The sequence below is a fragment of the Vidua chalybeata genome, chromosome 10 (assembly GCF_026979565.1).
Source record: "Vidua chalybeata isolate OUT-0048 chromosome 10, bVidCha1 merged haplotype, whole genome shotgun sequence".
Taxonomy (NCBI): Eukaryota; Metazoa; Chordata; class Aves; order Passeriformes; family Viduidae; genus Vidua; species Vidua chalybeata.
The window spans coordinates 9,802,087-9,827,842 of NC_071539.1; the positions used below are offsets into that span (position 1 = coordinate 9,802,087).

At 44.3% G+C, this 25,756-nt stretch overlaps 2 protein-coding genes across 5 annotated transcripts; one reads left to right on the forward strand and one right to left on the reverse strand.

Annotated features, from left to right (window-relative positions):
- Window positions 1-288: 288 nt before the first annotated feature.
- Window positions 289-4,044, reverse strand: RPL35A (ribosomal protein L35a). The gene is made up of 5 exons (XM_053951282.1): window positions 3,961-4,044; window positions 3,589-3,631; window positions 2,178-2,330; window positions 1,183-1,327; window positions 289-347 (listed from the first exon to the last, which is right to left on the reverse strand). Exons 2-5 carry the CDS (start codon window positions 3,597-3,599, stop codon window positions 324-326), a joined length of 333 nt encoding a protein of 110 aa, XP_053807257.1. The 5' UTR covers window positions 3,600-3,631; window positions 3,961-4,044; the 3' UTR covers window positions 289-323.
- On the forward strand, window positions 4,017-25,292 carry IQCG (IQ motif containing G). 4 transcript variants are annotated; one of them, XM_053951273.1, is made up of 10 exons: window positions 4,017-4,300; window positions 8,067-8,214; window positions 11,704-11,930; window positions 12,737-12,865; window positions 14,787-14,868; window positions 20,880-21,041; window positions 21,639-21,713; window positions 23,209-23,340; window positions 24,505-24,606; window positions 25,072-25,292. In XM_053951273.1, exons 1-10 carry the CDS (start codon window positions 4,017-4,019, stop codon window positions 25,198-25,200), a joined length of 1,470 nt encoding a protein of 489 aa, XP_053807248.1. In that variant the 3' UTR covers window positions 25,201-25,292. The 4 variants fall into 4 exon arrangements, with proteins under 4 accessions (XP_053807248.1, XP_053807249.1, XP_053807250.1 ...); XM_053951274.1 differs by having other exon boundaries at window positions 4,149-4,257; XM_053951275.1 differs by lacking the exon at window positions 4,017-4,300 and adding an exon at window positions 4,367-4,550.
- The last annotated feature ends 464 nt before the right edge of the window (window positions 25,293-25,756 follow it).

Consider the following 25,756-nt stretch of genomic DNA (forward strand, 5'->3'; position numbering starts at 1 on the left):
GCTGGGATAAGGCTGGCCAAGAAAACAGCGTTAACACCTGGGCACCAAAGAGCCATGCAATGAAAATGTGTTTAAATTATTTACACAAAGCAGACACTACAGGCACACGTGTAGTGCCCAGGTACATGAGGGCTCATTATCAGGGATTCTACCAGAACTACTGATGTGAGAGAGGCTTTGCACCTGCCAGGATTTAGTGTCTCCGTCTGTGCTGTCAGCTCTGATACACTAGTGAGAAAGAGGTCTCTCAAAAATTTTGGAGGCAATAAAACCAGAAATATACAAAAGTTAAACAGATTCTCCATTTTATTTTGAATAAAAATTTAGATCCTAGATGGATACAGCATCTGTAAAACACAAAACCAGACAGAATCACGTTAGAAATCTTGTATTCAAACATGAGTTTTGCAGTTACAATCTAGACCATGAATCTCTTTAACTGCTATTAAAGCAATCCCCAGTTTATACAGAAGAGGTGTGAGAATGACTTGAAGGAGCACTTCACTGGTGGCACGGACACCATGGCAGCCAGCCCTCCTTGTGCACCAACAAGAAGAGTTCCCATGACTCTGGATTTCAGGAATCCAGAATTGTCTGTGCTGCTCCTACTGTGCTTTTTCTAAGGCACAGGAGAAAGACAGAAAGAAAGGACTGCAACCCTCTTGTATTCCTTTTGACAACATTACTACGAAAATACTACATCACAACTCTGGGTGAGAGACCTAAAGGGACAGTCCCACTGAAGCCCTGTGGCAAAAACACCAACAGTGGGAAAAGGTGGGAGTGGCCATAACAGGACAGCACTGCTCTCAGTTAAAACATTTGGGAGGTAAGAGAAAAATCTAACAGGTTAGAGGAGTAGAAGGGTGCAAAAATATACAGAACAGATTGGTGGAAAAGAAATCAAGGCAGCTTTAGAAAGAAGCTGAGTCCTGGAACTTAAAGAGCCTTTCTAAACAACCTGAGCAAGCACACAAACCCCTGATAACAAGACAAACCCCCTCAGCACAGGAAGCCAGCAAAAAGCCTCTCTAGGCTCCAAAAAAAAGTCACTGAGCCATGCTGAACACCCAACAACAACAGAACAAAACCAGAGTTCAAATGTTCCCTCGTACTGTAAGGAATTAAAAGGCACCCAAAAACTGCCAATAAGTATCTTGCTGCTAAACCAAATCCACTTACCACCCGGATTCTGTGTCCAATGGCCTTGGCAGGAAGGTTGGAGCGGAACTTGGCACGGACCATGCCACTGTTCCCATGGGCGCGGGTCACCTTCCCCCAGATCACGCGTGTCCTGTTGGGTTTGCCTCCAGGGGTTACCGTGTTGCTGGGGAAAAGGAGTCCAAGAACAGCTCAGCAGGGCAGTCACAGCTCTGTTGTCACCAGCAGTGACAATGTGGTCTCTCTAAAGCACCTCAATAATTTAGCTCCATAGCCATCTTTAACTAGAGCAAGGTCCACTTTTATTTACACGTGCCATTTTCCTGGCCTGGGATTTTCACTGTACCTTTCAAAGGTGTAACTACAGCTTGTAATTAATCAGAAGTTCCACCGGACAACTATTAACAGCTTACAAAGCTCAAAAATTTGGAAAACACTTTTGCTAATATGATGAAGCTGAAAAATCAACAATATGAAATTGCCAACATCTCATTTCTCCAGATACACTGAAGGCAGGAGAAGAATAGGCCATTGGGATAGATAGCAGAAATTGCTTTAAATGAAGAGCCACGTGCCATGTTGGAAATGATGGTGGTCAACTTACCAGTTTGGTCAATTTTATTCAAGGGAATTCTGAACACTAACAACAGCACTCAAGAAAAAAAAAGGAAGTGGAAGTAATAAGCAGCTGTTCCCAAGGTGTCTACCAATGGCAGCAGAGCAGAAGTGACAGACAGTGCTCAAACATGGGCACATGAAAGTCAGAATACAAATTCATCCAGGCTTCACAAAATCACTTTACTGTTTAAGTGACTCAACAGTTCAAAGTATTTAACACAAATTCACCCACTTCAATTTTCTCCATCGACCCACCTTCAGTTTTTGTCAATCTTAGGCAAAACTTGTTTCTCATCCCACTTGCTCTCTAACACATCATGTAATATCATGATCTCCTAGCATTTACAAAACCGATACAGGCATTGGCTAATTCAGCACAAGAATAAAACATTACTTACTTTTTAGCTTTGTACACGTAGGCACACCTCTTGCCCAGGTAGAAGTCTGTCTCCTGACGAGCATAAACACCTTCAATTTTCAGAAGGGCCGTGTGCTCCCGCTGGTTTCGGAGGCCACGTTTGTAGCCAGCAAAAATGGCCTTGCACCACAGCCTAAAGACATGGAAAACACCTGCAAATTATAACTCACTTCAAAGTAACAAAAATAAAAACAAATCACAGGCTCTTTCAGCAGGAACTAATTCCACACCAGTAGAAATCAGCAGAGGAAATAGCTGACTTTTACAAATCACTGCAAATACATATGTTCAATGAACAGAGGAAAGCTGAGTATGTGGAACATGAAGTATTTATGAGAATATTACATTTTTTGCTTGTCATAAACTCTGGGCACTACAATACTGGCTTCATACTAAGTTTCAAATGCTCCAGCATTAGCAGATATTGTTTCTAAATGCCTACTAACACTGATGAGTAAACATTGCTTTTTTTCTACACACCACAGGAAGTCTCCTGCGTTGCAGTAACTGTTACAGAAGGTATGAGCTGCCCCTGATTTGTAGCCTCAAAGGAGTTAACAGCCAGAGCAACAGCCTGACATCCACTGGACACAGACATTACAAAAACTCCTCAGCAATTCTTCAGGACAAAGTCCTGCCTGCACTGCCCATGTAAAGTCATTACAGGACTTGTCCCACACACCATCCGGCCCAAGGGCATCCAGCACCTGCTCTGGGATACAGCAGGATCCAACTGAGATATCCAGTTCTACCTGCCACACGTGTAACAGGACATCAACTCCACACATAAATATTAGGACATAAAGCTGGGATTCACACAACCATCGAATGCTTTGGGTTGGAAGGGACATTTAAGACCATCCAGTTTTGACTCCCCTGCCATGGGCAGTGACACCTCACACTAGATCAGGCTCCTCAAGAGCCCCATCCAGCTTGGCCTTGAACACTACCAGGGATGGGGCAGCCACAGCTTCTCCAGGCAACTCCAAAGTATTCACATTTAAGCCCTTCACTTACAAACTCAATCCCTACATCCTTAAAGAAAATTCGGTAGCGCAATAGAAAATTTACCCATGGGAAAAACACACTGCTCCCTTTTCTCAAGGAAAGTCTATGTCAAAGCTCCACTGTACACTGGAGATTAACAAACACTGTGCTAACAAACCCATAAATTTCACACTGATATTTACTGACAGGCCAGGGAGAGTGTGGCACACCCTAACAGCTCAAGAGACTTCAGAATAGGGACACACAACTGTGGGCGTTCAACAGGGCCCAGCAAGACACTGAGCAGAACACTGCTCGTTGCCGACTGCTTCAACAAACGTTCTCAGGAACGTTTCAACAGCGTTACAGCACCGAGCCGAGAGCCACCCCGGGCACTCACTCACCTCCCGGTCATGGTGTCCTCCCGCAGACCCGGTCCCGGCAGGCCTGGAAACGACACACAGCCATGAGCCTCGGGCCGGCATCTCCACCCGGCCCGGCGAGCGGGACCCCGAACACCCAGGGGCTGCCCGGGAGCCACCCAGAAATCCGGAAGCCTCCGCTCCCCACCACAGCAGCCGCCTCAGCGCCGCTCCAGCCGAAGGCCCCAACCCGGGACCGGAGCCATCCGCCGCGCATCGGCGCCATCCCGCCTTGTCCCCGCCCCAAACCGCGCCATCTGCCGCGCCCCGGGAGCCCCGCGCCCGCCGCCGGCCCCAGAGCGGGGGCAGCACCCCCCGGCTCCGCTCCCGGCCCGCGGCCCCGCTCCGCCTCACCCCCAGCGCCCCAAGATGGCGGCAAAAGAGACCCGCGCCGCGCTGCCTGCCGGGAAATGAGCCGCCAGGACCCGAGCGGGCGCCCGAGCGCTGCCGGAGTGAGCAGCACTGGGTTGAGGAAGGTACCGCCTGTCCCCTGTCCCCTGTCCCGTGTTCTGTGCCCGCGTTTCCCGGCGGCGATCCCCGCAAGAGCGATCCCGGGAGGGGCGGCCCCAGCCCCGCTGCGCAGGCACCCGCCGCCAGCCCCGCGAGGCCCCCGAGCGTGGTGGTTGCCATGGAGACGAGCGGCGCATCCCGGTGAGGGCGGGACCGGGACCGGGGGAAATGAGGGCAGATCCCGGTGAGAGGTTGAGGGGAGCCCGGGCCGGTCTGGGCAGGGCGAATGAAACCGGGCCGCGGCGGTGGAACGAGCCGAGGAGCCCGAAGAGAGGCAGCGCGGGAGGAGAGAGCAGCCCTTGGTGTTCGGGGCGGGCTCCCGGCCCTGCCCGTCGTGCCATGTTCTCACCCTGAGTCAATGAATCATCTCGACATTTAGTTTACTTCTGATATCGCCTTGGAGGCAGAAAACATATTTCGACACTGAAATCCCTGTAACCAAGTCTCACATTCCTTTATTTTCCTAAATAAGATCTGGAAGCATGTACTTACACATTTGCTCACGTCAGGGTTATTCACTCCCCATTTCTGTCACTTCCCTCACACTGCAAGAAATTGAGGTGCATTTTCAGAGCACTTGAAGTGATTTGGGGGAAGGAAGGTGAATGGAAGGCAAACCTTGAGCAATCTTGATGGTCCCTTTCCCTTTCCTTCTATTCCCATTCCTTTCTTTCTCTTCCCCTTCCTCTCTCCATTTCCCCTCCTTTCCTTGCCCTTCCCCCCCCGCCTTTTTTTTTCCCCAAAGTGAGCACCTTGCTGTCCTAATATTTCTAGCAGGAGGCAGAGCTGTGTAAGGTAAGGCCACATCTATTTTGCTTCCCAAGAAACCTTTCTTTGGTAAAAATGAAGTTACTTGTGATTTCTGGCTCCACTGCTGCTCCTGTGGATATTGAGAACCTCTCTTTGCCAGTCATTTGCCAAACAGATCTAAAGGAGATGTGACATTCTCAGCTATGCATTTTATCACTGGAATTCACTGGAGTCTCTTCTCTTGACTACAAGGAATGCTGCACAAAATGCTGCTCTTGAATCCATTTTCCTTTATCAGGCAGCAGGGTGGGAGAAATGTACATCCAGGACTCTCACACAGCAGAGGGAGTTGCAATCCCCAAAGGAACAGGAGGCCAGACCTTTTATACAGTTGCTTTAAAAATTATTACTTGATATGTTTTTCTTTCCCTTTATATCAGCAGGGAAAGAATGTCATCCAAAACTCATGGGGGAAGTTGAATCCTTCACATACTTTTAAAAAAATTATTATCAATAGAGTTTAATGAGGGAGCTCAGCAAACACAGCAATGCAGGGTGATGCCAGTGGATGGTCTGAGGGGCACTGTGCTGACACTAAAATCCAGAGCAAGCAGCTCACATGTGTAGTGTTTGCTAATGCCCCAGGCAGTGGTTTCCTTCTCAAGTCCAACTTAACATAAGCCCAGACTGTACTGGCTTGGCACATGGATCTGCTGAGCAAAGATATGGAGGTAAGAGAAGATACACAGGAGGAGCAAAGCAGCAAAGGGGTTTTAGAGAAACATTCCAGCTGCCAGCTTTCTTAAAACATATTAATATCCTGAGTTAATTCTCTCCTGGTCAGAAGATGTTGACAGAAAAGAGGAAAAGCTGTTGCATCCTCCTTTGTTTCCAAATAAGTCCCTTTTTCCTATGAGAGCTGCACGTGTTATTTCTTCTTCCAAAAATGCTGCTGTAATCATCTGTCGCAGCTATCTCCCAACACATCTTTTTTCATCCTATTTTTAGCATACTAGTCATATTTTATGACCCCACATGTAATAGATTATTCTTAGGTTGTTTAGACTCAAAATATGGATCATGGATTTCTGAAAAAGATAAAAATGAGTAGAATATTGAAAAATATTTTATTAGTGCCTGTTGACTGGAAACACTGCCTGACTTTCTTGATGTAAAAATACTGCATCTCCACTTCTGTAACTGATTCCAAGGTTGACAAGAAAAGTGATGGGTTTAATGTATTATACAGTATAGTATACTTTTAATGTATTAAAAGTATAATGTATTATACTTTTTTTTTGTTAATGCTTTTATCAGATTCCTGTCTCAAGCTGTTAATTTTTTTTATATAATTAAGATAAAAGAGAGCAAAAAATCTCAGAAGCAAAGGGATGAAATCACTTCCTTCTTTGTCCTAGGTGACCATCAAAAGCCCTGCTCAGAGGAATTAGATATAAGTGGTTACAAACAATACAAGTATAGTGAACATACTGATAATATTCAGAATCACTACTTTGCTGTTATCTTTTCCTGCCCTGATTTAAACAAGCTTCTTGAAATAAATCAGGGTGCCTCTACCATTACCTTGGCTGAAAGGCTATTCTGTGTTTTCATCCATTCAGGAGTTAGAAACCTTATCATAATTGCCTGGCTTAGGGGAATTTACTCTCCTTTGACCCAGAGCAGTATTATACTTTAACTTAAATACCTCTGTCTCTCCCTGGTATCTGCCCTTGCTATGGATTTACTGGGAGCAATCCCTGTGCACACTTTCTAATCTCATCCCCAGGGAGAGCCGTGTCCTCTTCCAGCACATTTCAACATGCGTTGCGTTAAACAACTTCCTGCAACAGACAGGGACATCCGGAAATAATGTGTGGAATCTGAGTTCCTTTTGTTTGTTTTACCTATTCTGTGCCAACAGACATCAAATAAACCTGCACTGAAAAGTGGCTCTTTTCTGCCAAGTGAAATTAACTTCATGGTCCAACTCTAAATTACATATTTTCTTCAACAAAAACAACAAAAAAGGAGGAGGGCAAATTATAACAGCTTCAGAGAGGTTATAGCAAGTATGAATATTTTTAAACATTTGCTTATGAAATATCACTGATTTCCAGTGATGCAGAGCACAGCTGCATCCAAACCTCTTTAATTTTCATAGAATATGGCCATGTCTTATGCTAAGAAGGACTGCCTGATGTGTTTCCTTGGCATACTTACAGGTTGGGCTGTAATATTTTGCAGGCTTATGATATGTTTATACAAGGGTTTTACAGATGGCACAAATCCAGTTGTAGGTAGAGCAGCCAAATTAAGATCAGGATCTCAACCACCTCAGACTGCACTTGTGCTATATGTTGTACAAGAAATACCTGGTTTGTATGTACAGGCTTTGGAGGGATTGTCCAATGGCATATCAAAACATTACAATTCTCAGAGAATTTTCCCATTTTTGTGCAGGTGTTTTCTTAGGTATTTCCAGATTAATATTTAAATTTTCACTTTTCCTTAGATATGCTTTCACAATATTCCATCTGTAGGCAAGGCAAAGGGGTGTTTAAGTGTATGTCAGAGCAGTTTCATGTTTGAATTGCAAGTTAAAATAAAATAATACAGAAAGTTAAAGATTGTTTACTCAGTCCAGATATTGGTTCTTGTTTAACTTTCAGCATCTTAAGATGGTAACAGTTCCTGCTGAGAGGGGACTGGAATCATAAAAGTGTGAAGGCTACACAGTAATATTGAGGAATGATTAGAGTATGAAGGTTCACCCTCTGAGACTTTATAGGATGTGGATTTTTTTTTCTTTTAAAAAGGCACCTTTCTTCTGTCATTCCCCAAATACCACAATGAACCACTGCTCCCCCCTGAACTGAATAATGAGGCACCTCACCCAGTTTGTGCCCTCCATACCCATTCCCTTCTCAACCTGTCTACCCAGATCTGCTGTAGGAGGGACCAGGACCTCTTTGTTTTGTGAAAGCTAAACATTCCCACTGTCCCTGAATGCAGCCATTAGCAGAGCACAGCTCCTCTTATAAACAGTGTATGGAAGGTTATAAACAAAGCCAGGGAAGTATATGTAAGGCTGCAAATGAGGCTTTTTCATGTCTACCTTTCATTTAAACTACTGTTACTAACATTACTAACACCACAGCATTTTTCTGATTGGTATCTTTTATCTTTGTTCCTCCTAGCAAGAACACAGAGACTAAACAAATGGAAAAAATCACTCATCTGGAAGCTCTGATGTTTAGTGCTGTGCTGGAGAACTGTGTGGATCAACTTGCAATTCTTGGATATATCATGCCAGTTCCACATGAGGACAAGACAGACATCAACCATGTATGTGCCACTGCTTAAAAAGATGTATATCATATAATTTTTTTTCTTTGTCTTGGTTTTATATCTTTAACCAGCATTTTAAACAAATTAACTCAAATATATTTTCTGTTATTCTGTGACCCTTGGGTGAAGAAACACAATAAAAGTGACCCAATTTTAATATTTATATTGCAGCATCACTGAGAAGCCTTGGTTATGAATCTGTGCAAAGGACTCTACTGATCCAAGATGAGGTTCCTAAGATTATGATTTTAAAATCTCAGTGGTTAGACAATAAGGAAGGAATTGGGGAAAAGGAAGCAAAACATATATTGCATTAAACAACTTCCTGCAACAGACAGGGACATATGTAGGTTCTTCTGTAGATACAGAGCTATTTTAAAAGTAGAAATGTATAGGTTATTTCAAAGTACTCAAAACCAGGTTAATTCTATTTCTCTCTAAGTCCATGCCAAAGATCCTTTTGTTCCCATGATGTATTAAGAAAGATGCACTTCAAAATATATTAGTAACTACCCTTTCTCAGTGATCATTAATTATTAGTTGATTTCTAATAGGCATCATAACTCAGATGGTTGGGCAGAGATATGGAGAACAGAGAATTCCAAATGCTCAGGCAGGGGTTTGTTGCTGTGGAGGAAGGTGGTGTGACATTTCTGGTAGGTGTTAGACATAGGAATCAGGATGGGACCGTCCTGAGGGGTAAATGGCTCTAAGTACTGAGGTCTATAAGTGACACAGCAGGCTCTTTCCAGTTCTAGCATGTTTGAAACCTTTTTAAGATGAACTCAAGAAAAAAGTTCACAACCAGGATGGAAATATAAACTGGGATCTGAGTTTTGACATCTAATGATGTTCACTCTGTCTAATGTACCGCTTTAGAATGCCAGAGGAAGTTAAATCATATTTTTCTACGTGCTTCCTTTCCATATTATCTTTTCAAAAAAACCCATGGCAAAGCCGCAGCAGCAGCTAGAGTTACAGTGAATTTCAGGGCGGGAGCGATGCTGAGACTGTGCCATAGAGGGCACTGCTCCCCTGAAAGACTCCTGGGAGCCGGCCTCAACTGCTCCCAGAGGGTGCTTCTCCCTCTCCTATGTGCCAGCAGGAAAACGCGGAGAAAGAGCATATCTCTGGGACAGCAGGAGTTGTCCTCTTCAGACACACAGACTCAGGTTGATAGATCTACTGAAGGTACACGTAAATTACAGAGAAAGTACCTTCTTTTTTCTCCTCACAGATGCTCATTTTCACCAAGTCACTTCTTAGAACACAACTTTCTCACAGGTTATAAACACTACTTGTGTTCTTAAAGATTTCAAAACAATTTGAGCAGGAAACAATTTAGAAACAAGAAAATTGCTTAGGGAAGCTACTTGCTAACTTTGGTGCTCTGTAATTTGCTGCTCCTCCCTGTTTCTCAGTTTACATTTGGCTGTTTTCATTGTATTTGTACAAGATCTGTATTTGCAAAGCACCTTGGAGTCTCTCAGGCACAAATCAATGGCATCTTCAAAGACTGACATCTAAATTTCAGTTGATGACATTTTTGAGAGAATTAATCACAGTGTTGGCCAGCACCTCACTGATTTTCCAGATTGGATGTTCTTGCACATTGCTTAACACAGTGCATGCCCCAGAGGGAGGCAGCCTTTCTATTTGCTGAATTTTGGGCAACAGACAAGCACTTAGGAGACTACACAGAGGTAACACATGCAGTTTACAAACCTCTTGCTTTTACATCGTTATTTGTTGATTATTAGTGTGTAAGTCCCTACTGTTTACAGATAACCCAGTTATTGCCTGTCTTGAACTTTCCCAGACATTAAAAAATGTCTATCAGAACATTCATAAAATCTACATAATATTAAAGCAGTTTGTTTGCCAAAATTAGTTCTTTTTGAAGTACAGTTGTCACCAACCAGCTATTTAAGCCTTTTTTTTACTAATTAACAATGCAACTTTCATTGGATGTATCCTTTGTTTGTGATTCATTTAATGTAAATTTAACAGTGCAAAAATTAAGTGTGTAGTCACTTGGCCTCCTTCTCTAGTCTCTGATGAGTCAGGCACTGCCAGAGGTTGATCCATCCCAACCCAGAGTTGTCCAAAACACTCAGCATGAAGCAGTCCCTTGCAGTGCCCTCACAGACTGCAGCAGCACCTCAGACCTCTGACAGAGCCTTGCTTGACTTCTAACAAGCCTTGCATGACTTGCCTGACAAGTAACTTTTTGGAAGTACTCCTGGCATCCACAGCTGCTGCCCTGACCACTTGTTTTCTCTGCTCTGTTGGCACAAATGTGTGTGTGGTTGTGGAAGGATCTGGACTGAGAACTGGTGCTGCTAAAAATAACTTTTTTTTTTTCCTTTTTGCTGGAAAATGTTTCATCACAGTGAGTTCTCTGTCTGCTTCCCCAAGCAGCCAGGGTGGGGAGCAGGCAGCTGTGGACAGGGATGGGGCTGGCAGAGACTATGTTAGCTTCAGTCAGCAGAGCTGTTATGAAGTGTTCAGCCACAGAAATGCAGGTAGGCAGGCAAGAAAATATTCTCTTTTAATGTTCCAGTGTATACACCTGCATTTTATCCATAACACATAAAGCAGAGAATTTTGTAGAACCAAGAGCTTAGCTGATTTTATAGTGTGCTTTTGCATTTTTGAGGGCTTTTCCTTTTTTAATGAAATTGTACTCAATCACAAGATACATTTCCATGAAGGAGAAAGCTGCCAATATTTTGAATTTATCCTTTGAATTCATGTTGTATTTCCTCTACTGTTACTCTCAAATAAACTGCTAAGCAGATAGCAGACAGAAAGTCTATTGCAATTATTTCCACACAGCTCTAGTTATAACAATAATATTGTAGGGAAAGGTGGTGTGACAGGCAGTGGGAAATGTCTAGGATGGAGAGAAGAAGGAGGAAAAACAGACTAACAGTCTTCCAGTTTGTAAAAACTGCTGCAAAAAAGGAGGAAACTGCTTGTTCTCTGTGCCTAGAGACCAGGACAACAAGCCAGGGGTTCAAATACTGTTGAGGAGAAAAAACTTTCTTATGGTAAAGAAAGTTGTGAGGTGCTGGCATTGACAGGAGGGTGTGTAGTCTCCACTGTTGGAGGCCATTAAGAACATGTCAGATTAAGAACAGTCTGAACCATCAACTCTTGGAGTGGATGAATTCACCTTTTTAGGCCTTTTCTAGTCCTGTCATTTTAGGACCTCGAAGCCCATAAACTTCAATGAGCTACACTTTGTGCTCAAAACTAACCAACATAAATGTTTCTGATCTTCCACTCTTTGCAAAATGTAACATGCACTATCAGCTGCTCTCAGTATACTTTCATTCTAGTTTCTTACTAATTTTCCTTCCTATTACATAATATTGCAGAGGGTTTAGTTCTGCTGTGCAATGTGCAAGCAGGTCTCTCTTATTCCCTTTTCCCTCTTCCCTTATTCTCTTATTTCCCTTATCCCCTTTCATTTCCATCCAGCAAATGAAAGAAATTATCCAGGAGGAGCTGGGTATTAACTTCTCAGAACTTATGTCAGCAAAGCAAGAAAGTGGGGAAACAGTTACCTCCACAGCCCTGAAAAACACCGAACATGAGCAGCAGCAGGGGAAAACTGAAGATCAAAAAAGCACCCACCATTCTTCCAAAACCCCCAAGAAGTGCACCACCCGGGCTCTAGAGAAGCTCAAAAAAATCTATGCTGACAGGTGAGTGAAGCACCTGTGAGGGATGCTCAGAGCTGTAAAGTTCTCAGTCTATCTCTTGAAAGCAAAAATACAAATTCCTCACTCCCACTGCCGCAGTACATCAGTCTCTGTCTGGAAGGAGTTCCTCTAGGGATAGAAGTGGTATCCTTCATAGACCATTTAGTTCCAGCCTTTGCTTGCCTCTGCATGTTACCTAATGACCAGCAGTTTATTTTGAATGGAGCTGTAAAACATCACCCCGTTGATAATGGTTGCCTGGGTAGAAATCATGCCAGGCACTAATCAGTGCTCATGTTCTGGTACCTGGAGTCAGGTTCCTTTAGCAGATCCCACATGCAAAGGAGATCTGAGCCTTGTTTCTGAACTCAGTTCATTCTGCAGGGCACATAGAGCTTCTGTGGCAGTTATAGCCATTATAGAAAAGGTAATTTATAAAAAGACTAAAGATTTTCTTTCTTTTTTAAAACAAACTTTATTCCTGCACCTAAACCAGTGCCCTGATTTGCAGAAATAGCAGCAGCCTTTGGTTTGAAAGAGATTATGGAGCTGAATGCTCAGTATGCATTTTTCTGCATCCTGGCTTCTGTCATTTAATGTCATTTCAACAATGGGTTTGAAGAAGATTCTAATTCTAAATAAGGAACATGCAGCTAAAATGTAAATGCCACATGCATCATGACATTCAATGAACTGGACAAGCTGATGTATTGTATGGCCAGGTCTCATTTTCCAAGATCCACCTGTCATCACTACTGCACCTGTAAGGCACCTGTAAAGTATTGTTGTGTTCCTTTTCTTCCTGGCAGGCAGTATGCAAGTGATGTAATTACGGTCACTATTAAAAAGATGGAGGAATTGGGAACATTTAGTAGCCTAACAGATGCTAATGAGAGAGAGAAGGCAAAAAAGGACAAGTTTTATGACATCCTCATCAGGTCAGTGTTGTGTTCAGTTCTTCCCTGTTTAAATGCTGAAAGCCATTCCCACTCAGTACATGCTGAAGAGGAAATAAAACCCAATAAAACCAAAATACAGAAGGGATACTTTTTAAAACTTGAATTATTCTATTTGCTTTGCAAACTGCAAGTTTTCCCCTTTGGAAAGAAACAGTGGATGGGTCTGATACTGATCTGAGCTAGGAATTGCCAATGAGCTAGGAATTTGACCACAGTGGACACCAGTGACTGAATTAGTGCAAATGCCTCATTTCAATTAAAACATAATGTGATGTAGGAGCTTCTTGATCTTCAATTTCTGTCCCCAGTGAAAGCCAGAGCAGCAGAGAACCTGTTCAAATCAGGGCCAGCAACATATGGCCTTTAGGTTGTCTGATGCCCAGGAGAATCTGCTCTGACCAATATGTTAATAGGCTCCCTTTTCCCAGCAGCAGTGAGGGGTTAGCACAGATGGTGACAGAGGTGTCTTATTTAAGGCTAATCCATCAGCCACTGTGCTGTGAATCTCTTCTGTCCCAGATCTTCCAGGGTACACATTTGTTATAATCTCAGCTCAAACTGGTGATTTCTTAGCTCAAACTTTTGAGCTCTAGAGGTTTGGGGGTTTTTTAGCATGCAAACCTCTGGTTCAATCCCAAAACTGTCAGAGAGAATTGCAGTCATCAGACAAATATTTGACCACTTTAAAGCTACCTCAGTGTAGCAGCTCAGGCCCATCATTGAGGGTGCACAGCAAAGCTGCTCTCAGTCATGATTTGTCAGGAATCCAACCTACTGGAACTGCTCTTGTGGTGACTCAGGGATCTGCCTCCAGGGCAAATCCCCAGCTTCAGTGCAATGTGTGACTTCATGCATGAAACCCAACTCTTCCACTTCCACTTCCTAAAACCAAGGGATTTATTGTTTATCCATGGAAGGGACAGAAAGCAAGAATGAGATTAGCAATTGGCTGTGGAGTAACTGTCCAGTACTGAAAGGCTTAAAAGAGCAGACAAATTATAATCAGAAAGCACATAATCCTTTTTATCCCCTTCTGTCAATCATATTTAGCCATATTGTACTATACATTGTTTTCATGGAATGGACTTGATCTGTCTTTCAAGATAATAAATACTTGCCTCATTTTGTGTAAATACACTGTTCTGAAAGCCATCTGCAGTGAGATGATGGGAGACTCCTTATCAGGAGCTTTTGTTCATTAGTCACCCAGATAAGGACTCTGAAAATGAAATGCATGTGTGATTGTAAGGTTGAAATAGGATACAAAGTTTCAGGGACCAACTGTAGAATTTAGTGGTTTTAAAACTAATCATAAGCATAAAATCTTAGAGAAGCACTCTGAGTGAAATAAGATAATAATACCTAGAATATTTACTGCATCTGTTTTCTTTTAGACAGATGAACACTTCTCTAGCTTTTGGTCTTCACTCAGATCCCTTCATGGATCTCAGAACCTGGGGCAGTGTTCTTTGGAAGATTTTAGGTCTGATATGAAAGAAATAACATTCTCATACACATAATACAATTTGGCACTCCCTGCTGCTCAGGCTTGCTTCTGCATAGAATCACGGGCATTTTTGTCAAAACTACCTCAATGACAGGCATCTTCTGTCTCTGCTATAGTAATTGAATCATCCTCAAATCCATTCCAGGCCTTCAACAAGAGCATCCCCTGGTTTTTTTTGGTTTTTTTTTTTTTTTTGGCTTATCCTCCCTTTTGTTCCCATCTGCCTTGCTCAGTCTGTGCACCTCTTTTCTCAGGATTTACTGACCAAGTCAGTAGTTTCAGTGAGAAGTCTCTGTTTATCTTACCACAATGTGTCAGGAGACAGGAAGTTCCTCTTCTAGGTAAACAGCTCTTGTCTTTTTTGATATATTCAAGTGATTGTATTTTCCTCAGGGAGGAAAAAGGAAAGAAGGAGATAAAGGCACTCCAGAAACAGCTGCAAGATGTCAAGAAACAAACTGGTCAAGACCTTCAGGTGAGAGCACTTAGCACTGGGCATCTTGCCAGGGGGAAGCCTGTTAGGAAGCTGGCCTCTGCTGCCCAGCACTCAGAGAGGCCATGGCCATACACAATGAGCCACCACTTAGGAGTACAGAAGCAGAATAATTACAATAAAGATTTGGATTTGGAATAAGCCCACTAATGACTTCAAGAGCACTGTCTGATGGTTTTCAAATGGGAGCTCAAAATGCTCATAATCATGAGAGACCATGGTCAAATTAGAATATCCCAAAAACTCTGCTGGGAGTGACAAAGCACAGATACCTGCAATCAGTAAGAAAGAGGTTATCTGCAGATAACAGTATCTAAGGTTCTGTCATACTCAGTCATGATGGTCATTTGGCACAGAAGGAAGTGTGTCAAAGGGAGTGAGAAAGACAGACACCTATCATAGGGGCGGGCCATTTTTCTACCTACATTTTCATCTGGGCAAAGTGTCATTCTATTAATCTATTTTTCTAGGCTTCCAGACATCAGAAAATCCTAAACATGCCTACACAAGGGCAGATCAATGTTATTGCACATATGCTGTCAACTTAATCTTTCTGGAAAGCTTCAGCCCTTCTGTCTGCATCATGCAAAGGGTGTGTGCATGCTCAGTAAATATGGGGCATTCTGGAAATATAAGGCTTGCTACACAAGTGCAGATCAATTGAATGGCTTATCACTGGTCACTTTGATGCTCACCAGACAGCTCAGACTGGATGCTCATTCAACATGGAAATGTAGCATGGCCCTGCTGAGGCAGGAGATGTGTGATAGCAAACAAGCAGAAGGGAAGCTGGGGCAGAGCTGCAAGGACCTGGGGGAAGGAACAAGAATCTGACACTCAGTTCAGTAGTGAGCAAGAGGACAGCAAGGGCATCTGAGGAAAGAATTGGTGTCACTGAGTTTTGTCTTTGGACAAAAGTGTGGAGAGTAAGCAAGCCAGGATATACTTGACTAAAGAGAGGAATTTTAAGCCCCAGGCATGCTGGTGAAGTTTGGTTTGTAGAACACAAAGGTTTTGTGTTGGCAGCCTGAATGCATACACAGGGGAAAGTTTAATTGTAAATATAGGGGGGACCTATTTGCTTCTCATACTGCCCCTTCTCAGTCAGACTCTGATGGCTCCTGGGAAGTTCCTGCTCTCCCACTCCCCAGGCTGGTGAATGTTATGAGGTAGTTCTTCATCTGTATAGTGCTCTTCAAACCTCACCATGTGCACACAATATATGTGCCCAGTCCTGGTTTAATGCCTTCCCAGGGGCTGTAATCATCCTGTCTTGCACCAGCAGCAATGTCCAGGCACTCCACAGTCAGGGGGCGACTTCTCTGTGTCCTGCCCTGCACCTCTCCTACCTCCTGCAGTCATAAAAATGTGTGTAGCTCCTGTGCTGAGAGGGGGCTCTCCTTTTTGTCCTTTCAGTGCTAATTCAGTTCTTGGGTTTTGCCTCATCAAGTGAGATTTGCACTCATCTGGGATTTTTTTTAATATTTCAAGCTTAAAAGTCCTTTTCTGAGCTTCCTTATAGATTCAGCTTTGATAAATCAAAGACAAGACTACTTTAAAGTGCTGCTTTCCTCCTGTGCCAAAAATAATGGTGTCTCACTGTGTCTCCCAAGGGAGAATAATTTCTATTTGCTTCATATGGGATTTTCCCATAGGCAGTTTTACAGACACTTGCATGATTTGTCACCTTGCCAACTAATTAAAAATAAAAATACAGCTATGCTGACTTTGGAGTACTTTGAACAACAATAATAATGCACAGACCTGTAGACAAAAGCCTACATGGCTGAGAAAACAAAAGCAAGCAAATCTAATCCTGGAACCAGAAAAACATGGCCTTTGTCTCATTCATGGTGCTGTGAATTTGTATTTTGAGCCTTTCTACCTCTTAATAAGATGCTAATTAATAGTGTATTAGCCTGCTCAGCTCATTTTTCTTTCTAATGGAACGCAAATCTAATGCTAAGTGTTCTCCTTTATTTTGTTTTCTTTTGGAAAGCACTGATGTCTCTAAAGGAGCTGAAATGGTGCATCTGGTTTTGCTCTTACCTCTCTGTGCAGGAGCAGCACTGGTAGCTCAGGTTTGGCTGCAGGGGGTCTGTTTGCTGCTGCAGTGTTAATTTCCTAGCTTCTATAAAAATACTCACTTTCTCTGGTTTCCTGGACAAGTAACAGCAGCCTGTGCAGGTTTTGAAACATATTAATATCATATAGGATTATGCAGCTTAAGATAAAAAATTAGGAATGTAAAATTCAGCATTCCTGCATTGTTCTTCACCCGAAGACTTTTTATGTCCTGTAGGTTTTGTGGTGTACTCACGTCATGCATATGTGCAGGCAGTGGTGTCACTTTATAACAAGCAGTAATGTTACAGCTACCAAACAGACAGAAAGCCAAGCCACTGCACCACAGTACCAGTGAAAACAGATCTGTAACTTTAGTTCTTTGTCAGTTCTCATAACACACCCAGATCCACTGTATCATGACATCACTCAGTCATGCTTTTAGTAGTAAGATTAAAACCCACCATGTTTCTTCCCTTTTCCTCTCCCAGGAGGACAAATGCATCAATAGAGTGTTCTGTGGAATGTTTTAAACATATATACACACCCACTGGTGCATGTTTCTACTGGAGATATGCACAGGATGATTACAGCAGAAGGCATAAGTTTGACAGAGCCCCAGGGAGCACTGCAGGACCTGGAGCTGGTGCACTAGATCCAAAGCTGGCTCCAGAGGGGCAGGATTTTCCACAGGAGTGCTGCTGCCAACAGGCCTGCTCCCTCTGCCAGCAAGCTGCCCCTTCTGGGGCTCTCCCTCAGCTGCTGGCATTGGTGCTGAGCTGGCCAAGGGCTGCAGAAGCATTCTGTCCACACCAGGTGACAGCCAGCTCTGCTGTCCCTTGGGCACAGACATTCCCTGAGCTGTTCTGGAGCTGGGACAGTGATGCAGGCAAAGCCCTAGTGAAGCGCCTGCAAGGCTGCCTGTTGTGGTTTCAGGGGAGTGAGCCCAGGCTGCAGCAGGTGTGGGGATCCAAGCACATCTCCAGGCCCTGCAAGCTGAGATGCCACAGCTGCCAGGAAGAGCCTTGAGCTCTGAGCACTCGGTGTGTGAGCAAGGCAGAGCAGGGCCCTCTGTCAGCACAGAGCACAGCACTCCTTCCCCTGCCAAATGGGCAGCATTGGACTGCTGGAGAATTCCTCAGACTGTTTACTCCTGTGGGCTATTTTTGTAACCAGCTCTATTTTATGACTGTAAACACTAATTGCTGAAGAAGAGTTGGGAGATCTTGGTGGCTTACAAGAGAGATAAATAAAAGTAAATGAAAACACAGGACTGTGGATAAGGTCTCCAGCTAAGTGCAGCTGCTTTTGTAGCTGAATAGCATCTGTGGGGAAGACTCCAGTGGCACCAGGTGACAACAGACAGGCCCCTGAGGTGATGTCTGTGAGCTGAGAGATCAGAGAAAATCAGCTTGTTTACCTGCTTGTGAAGCAGACTGGCTCCTGACAGCTATTTTCTGGGTTTTGATCTTGGTCTCTGCCAGTTTTCTGATAGTTTTGGACATGAGGAATGATTTGGTTTGGCAGATTCAATGCTGAAGTAATCCCAAATAAGCAGCCCAGAGATTTACTGCATCAGCTATGAAAGCATTCCGTGTCCTGGCGTGGACCTCTGCTATGATAAACCAGAATGAATAAATATTAATTCATTTTCCCAGTTATTGTCCCTGAAGTTTGGGGAACAGCACATTCTACAGCTGGTACCCACAGCTTGTAGGCATTTACTGCTGCATTTACTACCTTCAGCTAAATCCCAAATGTGCCCCAACTCTGCAGGTCCTGCAGCAAGAGCTGCCCTCATGCCTGCAGCTGCCAGTCCTTGGCCAGGCAGATGCTGCTGTAAACCACCAGTGGGTTTTCCATTTCACTTCCTGTCTGCTTTGGATTGTGTAACCAAACCCCCAGACTCCCCACCTCTAACCAGGATGTTTTACAACACTGCAGACCAAATCCAAACCACAGACTTGCCATTCACCAGAGAAAACAACAGGGCAGATGGGCCCCCATCCTGGCTGAGGCCTGGGGCACAAGGATCAAAAGCATTTTTTATTTAATGGAATGTGAAATGAAAAAGAAAATAACCTGGTGAGAAGTTCATGCTCTGCCCCAACTCTCTGAGTACTTTGTAACCTAGGCTGAACCCTTATTTTCTGGCCAGTTTGCAGATCTTGAGCAGATAGCAGTAACACACTGACATCAGCAGTGTTTGACTTCTTTGAGCCTCAGTGCCACAAAAAGTTGTGGGTTTGCTGTTTTATAATTAGCATCTCCTCAGTCTCTCTGCTGGTTCTTCAGTTTAGATACGATTCTACTATGACCCAGGAAGACAATCTCAAAATAGAGTGGGACACTCACATCCCCTGTCTATTGACCAGGAACACTACTCCTCCCAATGGCCAACAAAATTCCATGCCAAGGAAAACAAAGGCCATGACCAGAAACCTTAATAAGGCACAAACAGCTCATGTCTGTAGCTGTCTGCAGTCATATGATGATATGGCCATAAAAATAGTATCTGGTGTTTGAAACATTCAAAAACATGTGAACACCTTTGAACCTACAAAACAGCATCAGCCAAGGCCCCAATTATCCTGAGCCTCATAAATGTACTCTACTCTTCCTATGTATGACAAGGGGTGCAGAAGGAAGGACTTTCCTTTCAACTGTTCCAAACTCTTCTTATAAGGAGACCTTTTCCAAATGAGTCATGCTGCAAGGGATTTCAAACACAGCACTATTGAGCTGGCTTCTTCCCATGGCACTTTTCCATGTTTACACAGCTAAAGAATGTGAGGTGCTTCAGAGACAAGATATGTGGGCTTCAAAAAATGTCAGCACTTTGGTATTTCATCTTCATCTTCAGCTGTGGAGGTTTGGCTGATGAATATCAAACCCACCACAGCATGGCAAGGAAGCAAAGAGAAACGCTGTAATGGAGCAGTTGGGTGCATTCACATTGATCTTGCATAATTACACAGGAAGCTTTGATGACCTTTCTAACTCGATAAAAAAAGTCTCCATTTTTGCAGGCATTTGTCCCAAGTTCCAACCAGAGTAATGAACCTTTATCTGTTATTCAAATAAATTAATTTAAAAGAGTAAACAAAATAGCAATCCCAAATCAAGCAAATGCACTTTGCTTCCTGAGCATGCTCCAAAAGCTGGACAAACCACTCAGGATTCTGGCCTATGGAAGAACTCTGGGGAACAGAAAACAGAGCTTTCTGCCGCAGGAAAGCTCAGCTCCATTGCAGAGCAAGGCATGGGGAGAGGCTGGGACCTTATAGCCAGCTTTTCCTTGACACTGCTTCCTTGCCCTGGGTGTATGTTTTCATCATGAAGTGGGCATCATCTGCCTGGTAAGATTTCAAGAAAGAACTGTTTGGAAATATGAGCAAGTCAGCATTAGATTTGCACTTGTTCCTAAGGCTGTGTTTATACAGTTGCTGCATAACTAGGAAAAAAAATAAACCCAAGGAATAGAGTATACTTTAGGATAACAAACTTTGGCTTTTGTGGGGCTGAGACATTATCCTTCTTTTACAGATGCTCACTCACTGAGAAAGTCTAATGCAAAGTGTTAGTAAAAGTAAAGCCTAACTTAAGGTGGTTACATTTTTTTTTTGCTTTTTTTCATATTTATCCTAAGCACGACTGAGTCCATTTCTTGACCACAGAGCAGGCCTGCCTTCTTGTCCCACTCTGTTCCTCAGTCCACCCTCTCCAGAGGCAATGACTCCTTGCTGATGGTTTTATTGCTGTCTGTATGGGTTACACTTAGAAATGCTCCTTGAAATGGAGCAACATTCAGGGAAAGTGAAGCCTATAGCTTTGTCTCTTCTGGCTTTATCAGGGAATGGAAAGATTAAGAAAAGGTGAGCTGACCTCAGTCTCCAGGCTTGCTTTTGTGCTGCTTTTGTCTCCACTAGAACCGAGATAAGGTTATTGATTGCCTCAAAGATAAGCTTCAAGAGATGACGGCCAAAGTGAACATAGAGAGCTTCTACATGAAGAAAAACACAGCTCTCCAGGTCCAACTAACCCAGAAAAAGTGCAGCAGTGCAGAGAATGCCCTGGAGAAGGAAATCCAGGTAAACTCTTCTCCATGGCCCATACTGGAAGGCATCTGCATCTAGTAAGGGAACCTCCCTCGTTCCCCAGATGCCCTCTCTGCTCTCCATTATAGTCACCAGCACAGCTGTTTGAACTGGATCAGGAAACTCATTGGGGTTAGACACCTTTATCTCTTCTATTGTTTCTCTGTATGATGCTGCAAATAGCAACAACAAGGATGGCATGGCTTTAGGAGACATGGAATGCTTAAAGCAATGCCATGGTCAGAAAACCAGACCCAAAAGGGTGCTTACAAAGGTATTAGCAACCTGACCTCCCAGAAGTGCCCCCAGCAGATTATACAGATAGAGCTGCTTGTGTGGCCATAAGGTGAACTGGACTAGAAAACTGTTCTGGTTTTGCAAGCATCTTTTTTTGACTGATCAAGGTCTGATCTAATTGTCCCTTTTTCATGGATGGCCCAGGAGCAAGGACTGCCTCGGCTGATTTTATCACTGGAAAAAATGTCTGTGGACTACACAGAGTTCCAGCAGTTTTACTCAGCTTTCAGCAGCAGTGTATACACACATACACACTAACATTTCTCACACACGTTCTGTCTGCTCTGACCACAGAATTTGAAGAGCAAAATTGATGAGGAGATTCAACTCCACACAGAGACTGAAAATTTCCTCACGCAACAATATCAGGTATGTGTGACTGTCAGCTAATGCTTAAAATAGTAACCTATAAACACCTTGTCATCGATTAGTGCCCAAAGGAAAACAGCTATTGCTCCATCCAATGTACCAGGTTGATGACTGTTGCAGTTTGAATGATTACTTGTCCTCAAATCTTAATTAAACCAGCTCTCCAAGGCTTGGGATTTGCTACATACAGATATATTTCCTTAAAATTAGGGTTCATGTAATTAATTACATTGTTTATTCAGGTGTTAGGGATTTTTCCTCTCTCAGACAGTTGTATTTGGCTAATTGGAATTTTATTTAGACCCTACTTGGCAGTCCCTGGGGCTCCCAGCACCCCAGTGAAGATCCCAAAGTAAGGGCTCAAAGTAAGGGCTGCGCAGAGGGGAAGGACACTGAGGAGGGAATGACACAAACTGCCAGTCCAGTTGGTCAAAAGGCCAGTCCAGCCTTATCTAAGGAAGAATTGGGGTTGGATCATTGCTAACCCACAACTATTGTACACATTTTCAGCAGCATGAATGTCCTTGTGGTGTTGATTCAGAGGTTCAGAGCATTCTTATCATTAACAGTGAATAACTTTACAGTGAATAATGCTGCAAAGCCTCTCATAAATGGTATGATGGGAAGAAAACCTGGACTGCTGCAGGGTACCTGAGGTCACTGCCAGTACAGAATTTAATAGGAGATAATAGGTTTTTAAAAACGTAATTTGAGTGCAAACCAGTGCTGTATCTTGTGAGCAGTTGAACAGTGTGGTCTGCACTCCAGAGCTTTGGTCTGATCGATGCTCCCAGTGAGGGGACTGCCCGAGTACATGCTGAGCCTGGCTGACCTCCAGCAGCCAGCCCAGCAGCAGCCCCTCAGTGCTCAGACAGCAGCTGCTGGCTTTGCAGGGGCCCGCAGACAGGAGGATGACCATGCCCTCCATCCCCCTTGTGTGTCCAGCTGTGATGCTGTAATGAGATTGATGCTTTTCCTCAGATTATTTTTCCATGGAAGTAATCACGGTGGTTGCTATGGAGAAGTTATTGGTGAATAGGAGGAAGTCATCTGGGTGACTGTTTCAGAAACACCTGCCCTATTCATGAGCACAAAACCAAGTTCACAACCTGAAATAGTGTGAAGTGCTGTCCCCTGGGACCTTATTCCTGGTGTGCTGAGCTTAATCCAGAAAGTGGGTAGGGAGTCAGGCAGAGGATTAAAGCTCTCCCACTGACAAATTGTGCTTTTAAACCCCCCCTCCTTCTGTATAGACACAAAGAATGGCTTCTGGCTGTCATCTGCTTCATCAGAACTGACTGCACAAAATTACTGCCCTTCAGTAATTTAGGAGTAGTCTTAGGGGTTTGATGCTTTCAAGATGAGAAGGAAACACTAACCATGCACGATTTACATGACTCTCAGCACCATCCTGAAAGCAGGCCATGTAATAGTAGCAAACCTCTCACCTGTGCACTCTTTGCACCATGCTGAGCACCACTCTCTCCCCATGCAGGAGGTGAAAGAGAAGCTGGAATACTGGATAGAGAAGTATAAAAAAGACACTGCTGCAAAAGACGAAGAACTGGATGATCTAAGAGCATTAAAGGCAGAGAACTTGGAAACAATGCAGAGATTTGCAAAGGAGGTAAGACATCAGCATCTCAATGTTCAGCCATGCATAATTGCATTGGGCTCTTTCCTACACTCATTTGGATAAGGAACCAGGACCACAGAAAAAAATCAGTAATTTTGAGGCATAGGCTGTGATTATAGCACTTGGCTTGGGAAGACAATGTCTGAGATGTCATCTTCTGTTTGCCACCTGTGACATCAAGGAGAGATGATGATGTTTCCCCTACAGCTATTTTCAAATACCATCAAGTAATGAGAGAGCTACTGACAGCCTTTGTGAGGGGCAGAGGTACTGTCCCATCCCATCAGTATGCCTCACCTTACTTTGCTGCCTGAGTCTGAACAAAGCTGCTCCTTCTAGGAAGATCAGAATAAGACAGGCTGAGGCTGGAAGCTCATCCTTTCCTGCAGACACGTTCCCAGCTGCACAGAGCTCTGTTATCAGGGAAATGATTCTGGGTAGAACCATTCCTGCCCCATTGGGTTCTTGGTTAACTGCTGAGCTCTGATCACAGCAGAACAGCAGCATAGATCAGAGAAAAGCATCTAGAAAAATGTGTGCTTTAAAACCAGAAGGAATTTACTTGTAAACATTCCTTACCATCCGTGGGTTGGAAATGATGGGAAAGCCCTGCTTGTGGGCTCATTTTTCACTCTGTCATCTCAGTATCCCAAGTGTGTTTGTACATCATCTGCTGCTTGGCCTGGGGGACCAAGTGTCCTCCCCACCACCAGCTGCTGCCTGGGAAGCCATCAGCCAGCCATTTTACAGCACAGGATCAGGGGGTTAATTACATCCAGACCGTGAGAGGTTTCACTTTGGCAGCAGCTCCAAGTGCCTGAGGACTGACGGGTGGTAATGAGCAACATTTGCCATCTGGATTTAGGAAAGATCAAATAATGGAGGTGGGGAGGAAAGCCCCCACACACATTGTCCCTGGGCTTCCCTGGTACAGAGGGACACCACAACCCATGGGCCTGAGCAGTCCTGGCAGGGCTGTGGGAAGTGTGTAGCAAGGATGAGACCCGTTGGCAGCAGAGGGAAAGAATCGTTGCACCAGGGTCCAGGTGAGCCCTGCCCTGGCAAATGGCTGGGCACAGTGAGCCCTGAAGGCTGGCTTTGCAGCTTAGGGGATGTGTTTGTCATGGCTTTTGCCATCCCTGTGCTTTCTTGCAGTGCCTGACATTCCAGGCAACCATCATCATTGACCGGACAGACAAGGAGGCCAAGAGAAAACAAATAGAGCAGGAAGCCCTGGAGCTGAAGAGTGCTGTGAAGGTAAAGGCAGTGCTGCTCCAACAGTAGCAGGGAGTTAATAATCTGTGCCACAGGCTTTGTCCAGGCAGAAAACAGCCCAAGAAAGCTGGCTGGTGTGTGGTGGCACAAGCAAAGGACAAAGCCTGTTCCTTTTGCTGGGGCACACTCAGAGCCAGCAGCTGGCTGCAGGTTTGAGATGGGAAATGAAAGGAGAGCAGCCAGTCTCCTGCAAAGTATCACTGCACATGTGATACAGGGAGGGTCACGGGGCAGTGCCCCTGCTTATCCCTTGCCACCAGCAACAGGTGCCCTCAGCCCAGCTATGGATGCCTTTGGCACCATCAGCACAGGCCCAAAGGCTGCTGCATGGGCTGGGGGGTTCCCTTCTGTGGCTGGGGAGCACGGGAAAGACTCTCCAGGCATTGAGCTGTACCAGGTACCCCAGCAAGTGATTTCCCCTCAAGCATCTCTCTCGCTCACTTCCAGGTGCAGGCCTGGTGGAAAGGTACAATGGTCCGCAGATTCCTCGGCCCCTACCAGGAGCTTGAGAAGTATTTGAAGGAACAATTAGGAGAGAAGGAAAGAGCCAAGGAAAAATCTGGAGCAAAGAGATAAGTAAAGAAAGTGGCCACAGATGTGCTCCAGCACTGCTGCTGGGCAGGGCACTGTGGTATGTCTGACAAGACAAAATAAACCATGTAACCGAGCTTGGGCAATTCTGAAAAAGGCAGTTCCTGCAGACACAGTTATGGTGAAGCTGCACTAAAGATCTTAAAGCTGCACTTATACAGCCTTTTTTTCCCAGCAGAAAGGGGATTTGCATCAAAGCAGTGAGAAACACTATATCCCCTGTGAAGTGCTTTATGGAAACAAAACAGTGGGAGGTAATCCTGTTACCAGCCCAGTAGCTCACCAGCATGGGATGCTCTGCACCCAGAACCTCCTCTGCCCCCAGAGCACTGGCCGTGGCTCTGGGTCAGGCAGAGAGGCCAAGGCAGCCCCAGCTGGGCTCCCTCTGTGCTCTCTGTGCCTCCAGCACTGGCATCAGGTCAGCAGGGAGAATGCGTGCAAGTTCGCAGTGTAAACACAAGTGCAGTCAGAGCATGCAGGTTTCCATTCCCACAGTCCTGCACAGTGTCAGTGCACAGACAGAATAGCTCCATATACCTTT

Coding starts and splice junctions, on each gene's coding strand:
- RPL35A (XM_053951282.1), bottom strand. Junction 1,328..2,177: donor TACGTGTACAAAGCTAAAAA/GTAAGTAATGTT, acceptor CCTTTTCCCCAG/CAACACGGTAACCCCTGGAG. Junction 348..1,182: donor TTGGACACAGAATCCGGGTG/GTAAGTGGATTT, acceptor TGTGTTTTACAG/ATGCTGTATCCATCTAGGAT.
- IQCG (XM_053951273.1), top strand. CDS start 4,017: ATGAGCCGCCAGGACCCGAGCGGGCGCCCGAGCGCTGCCGGAGTGAGC. Junction 8,215..11,703: donor ACAAGACAGACATCAACCAT/GTATGTGCCACT, acceptor ATTTCCATCCAG/CAAATGAAAGAAATTATCCA. Junction 12,866..14,786: donor TTTTATGACATCCTCATCAG/GTCAGTGTTGTG, acceptor TATTTTCCTCAG/GGAGGAAAAAGGAAAGAAGG.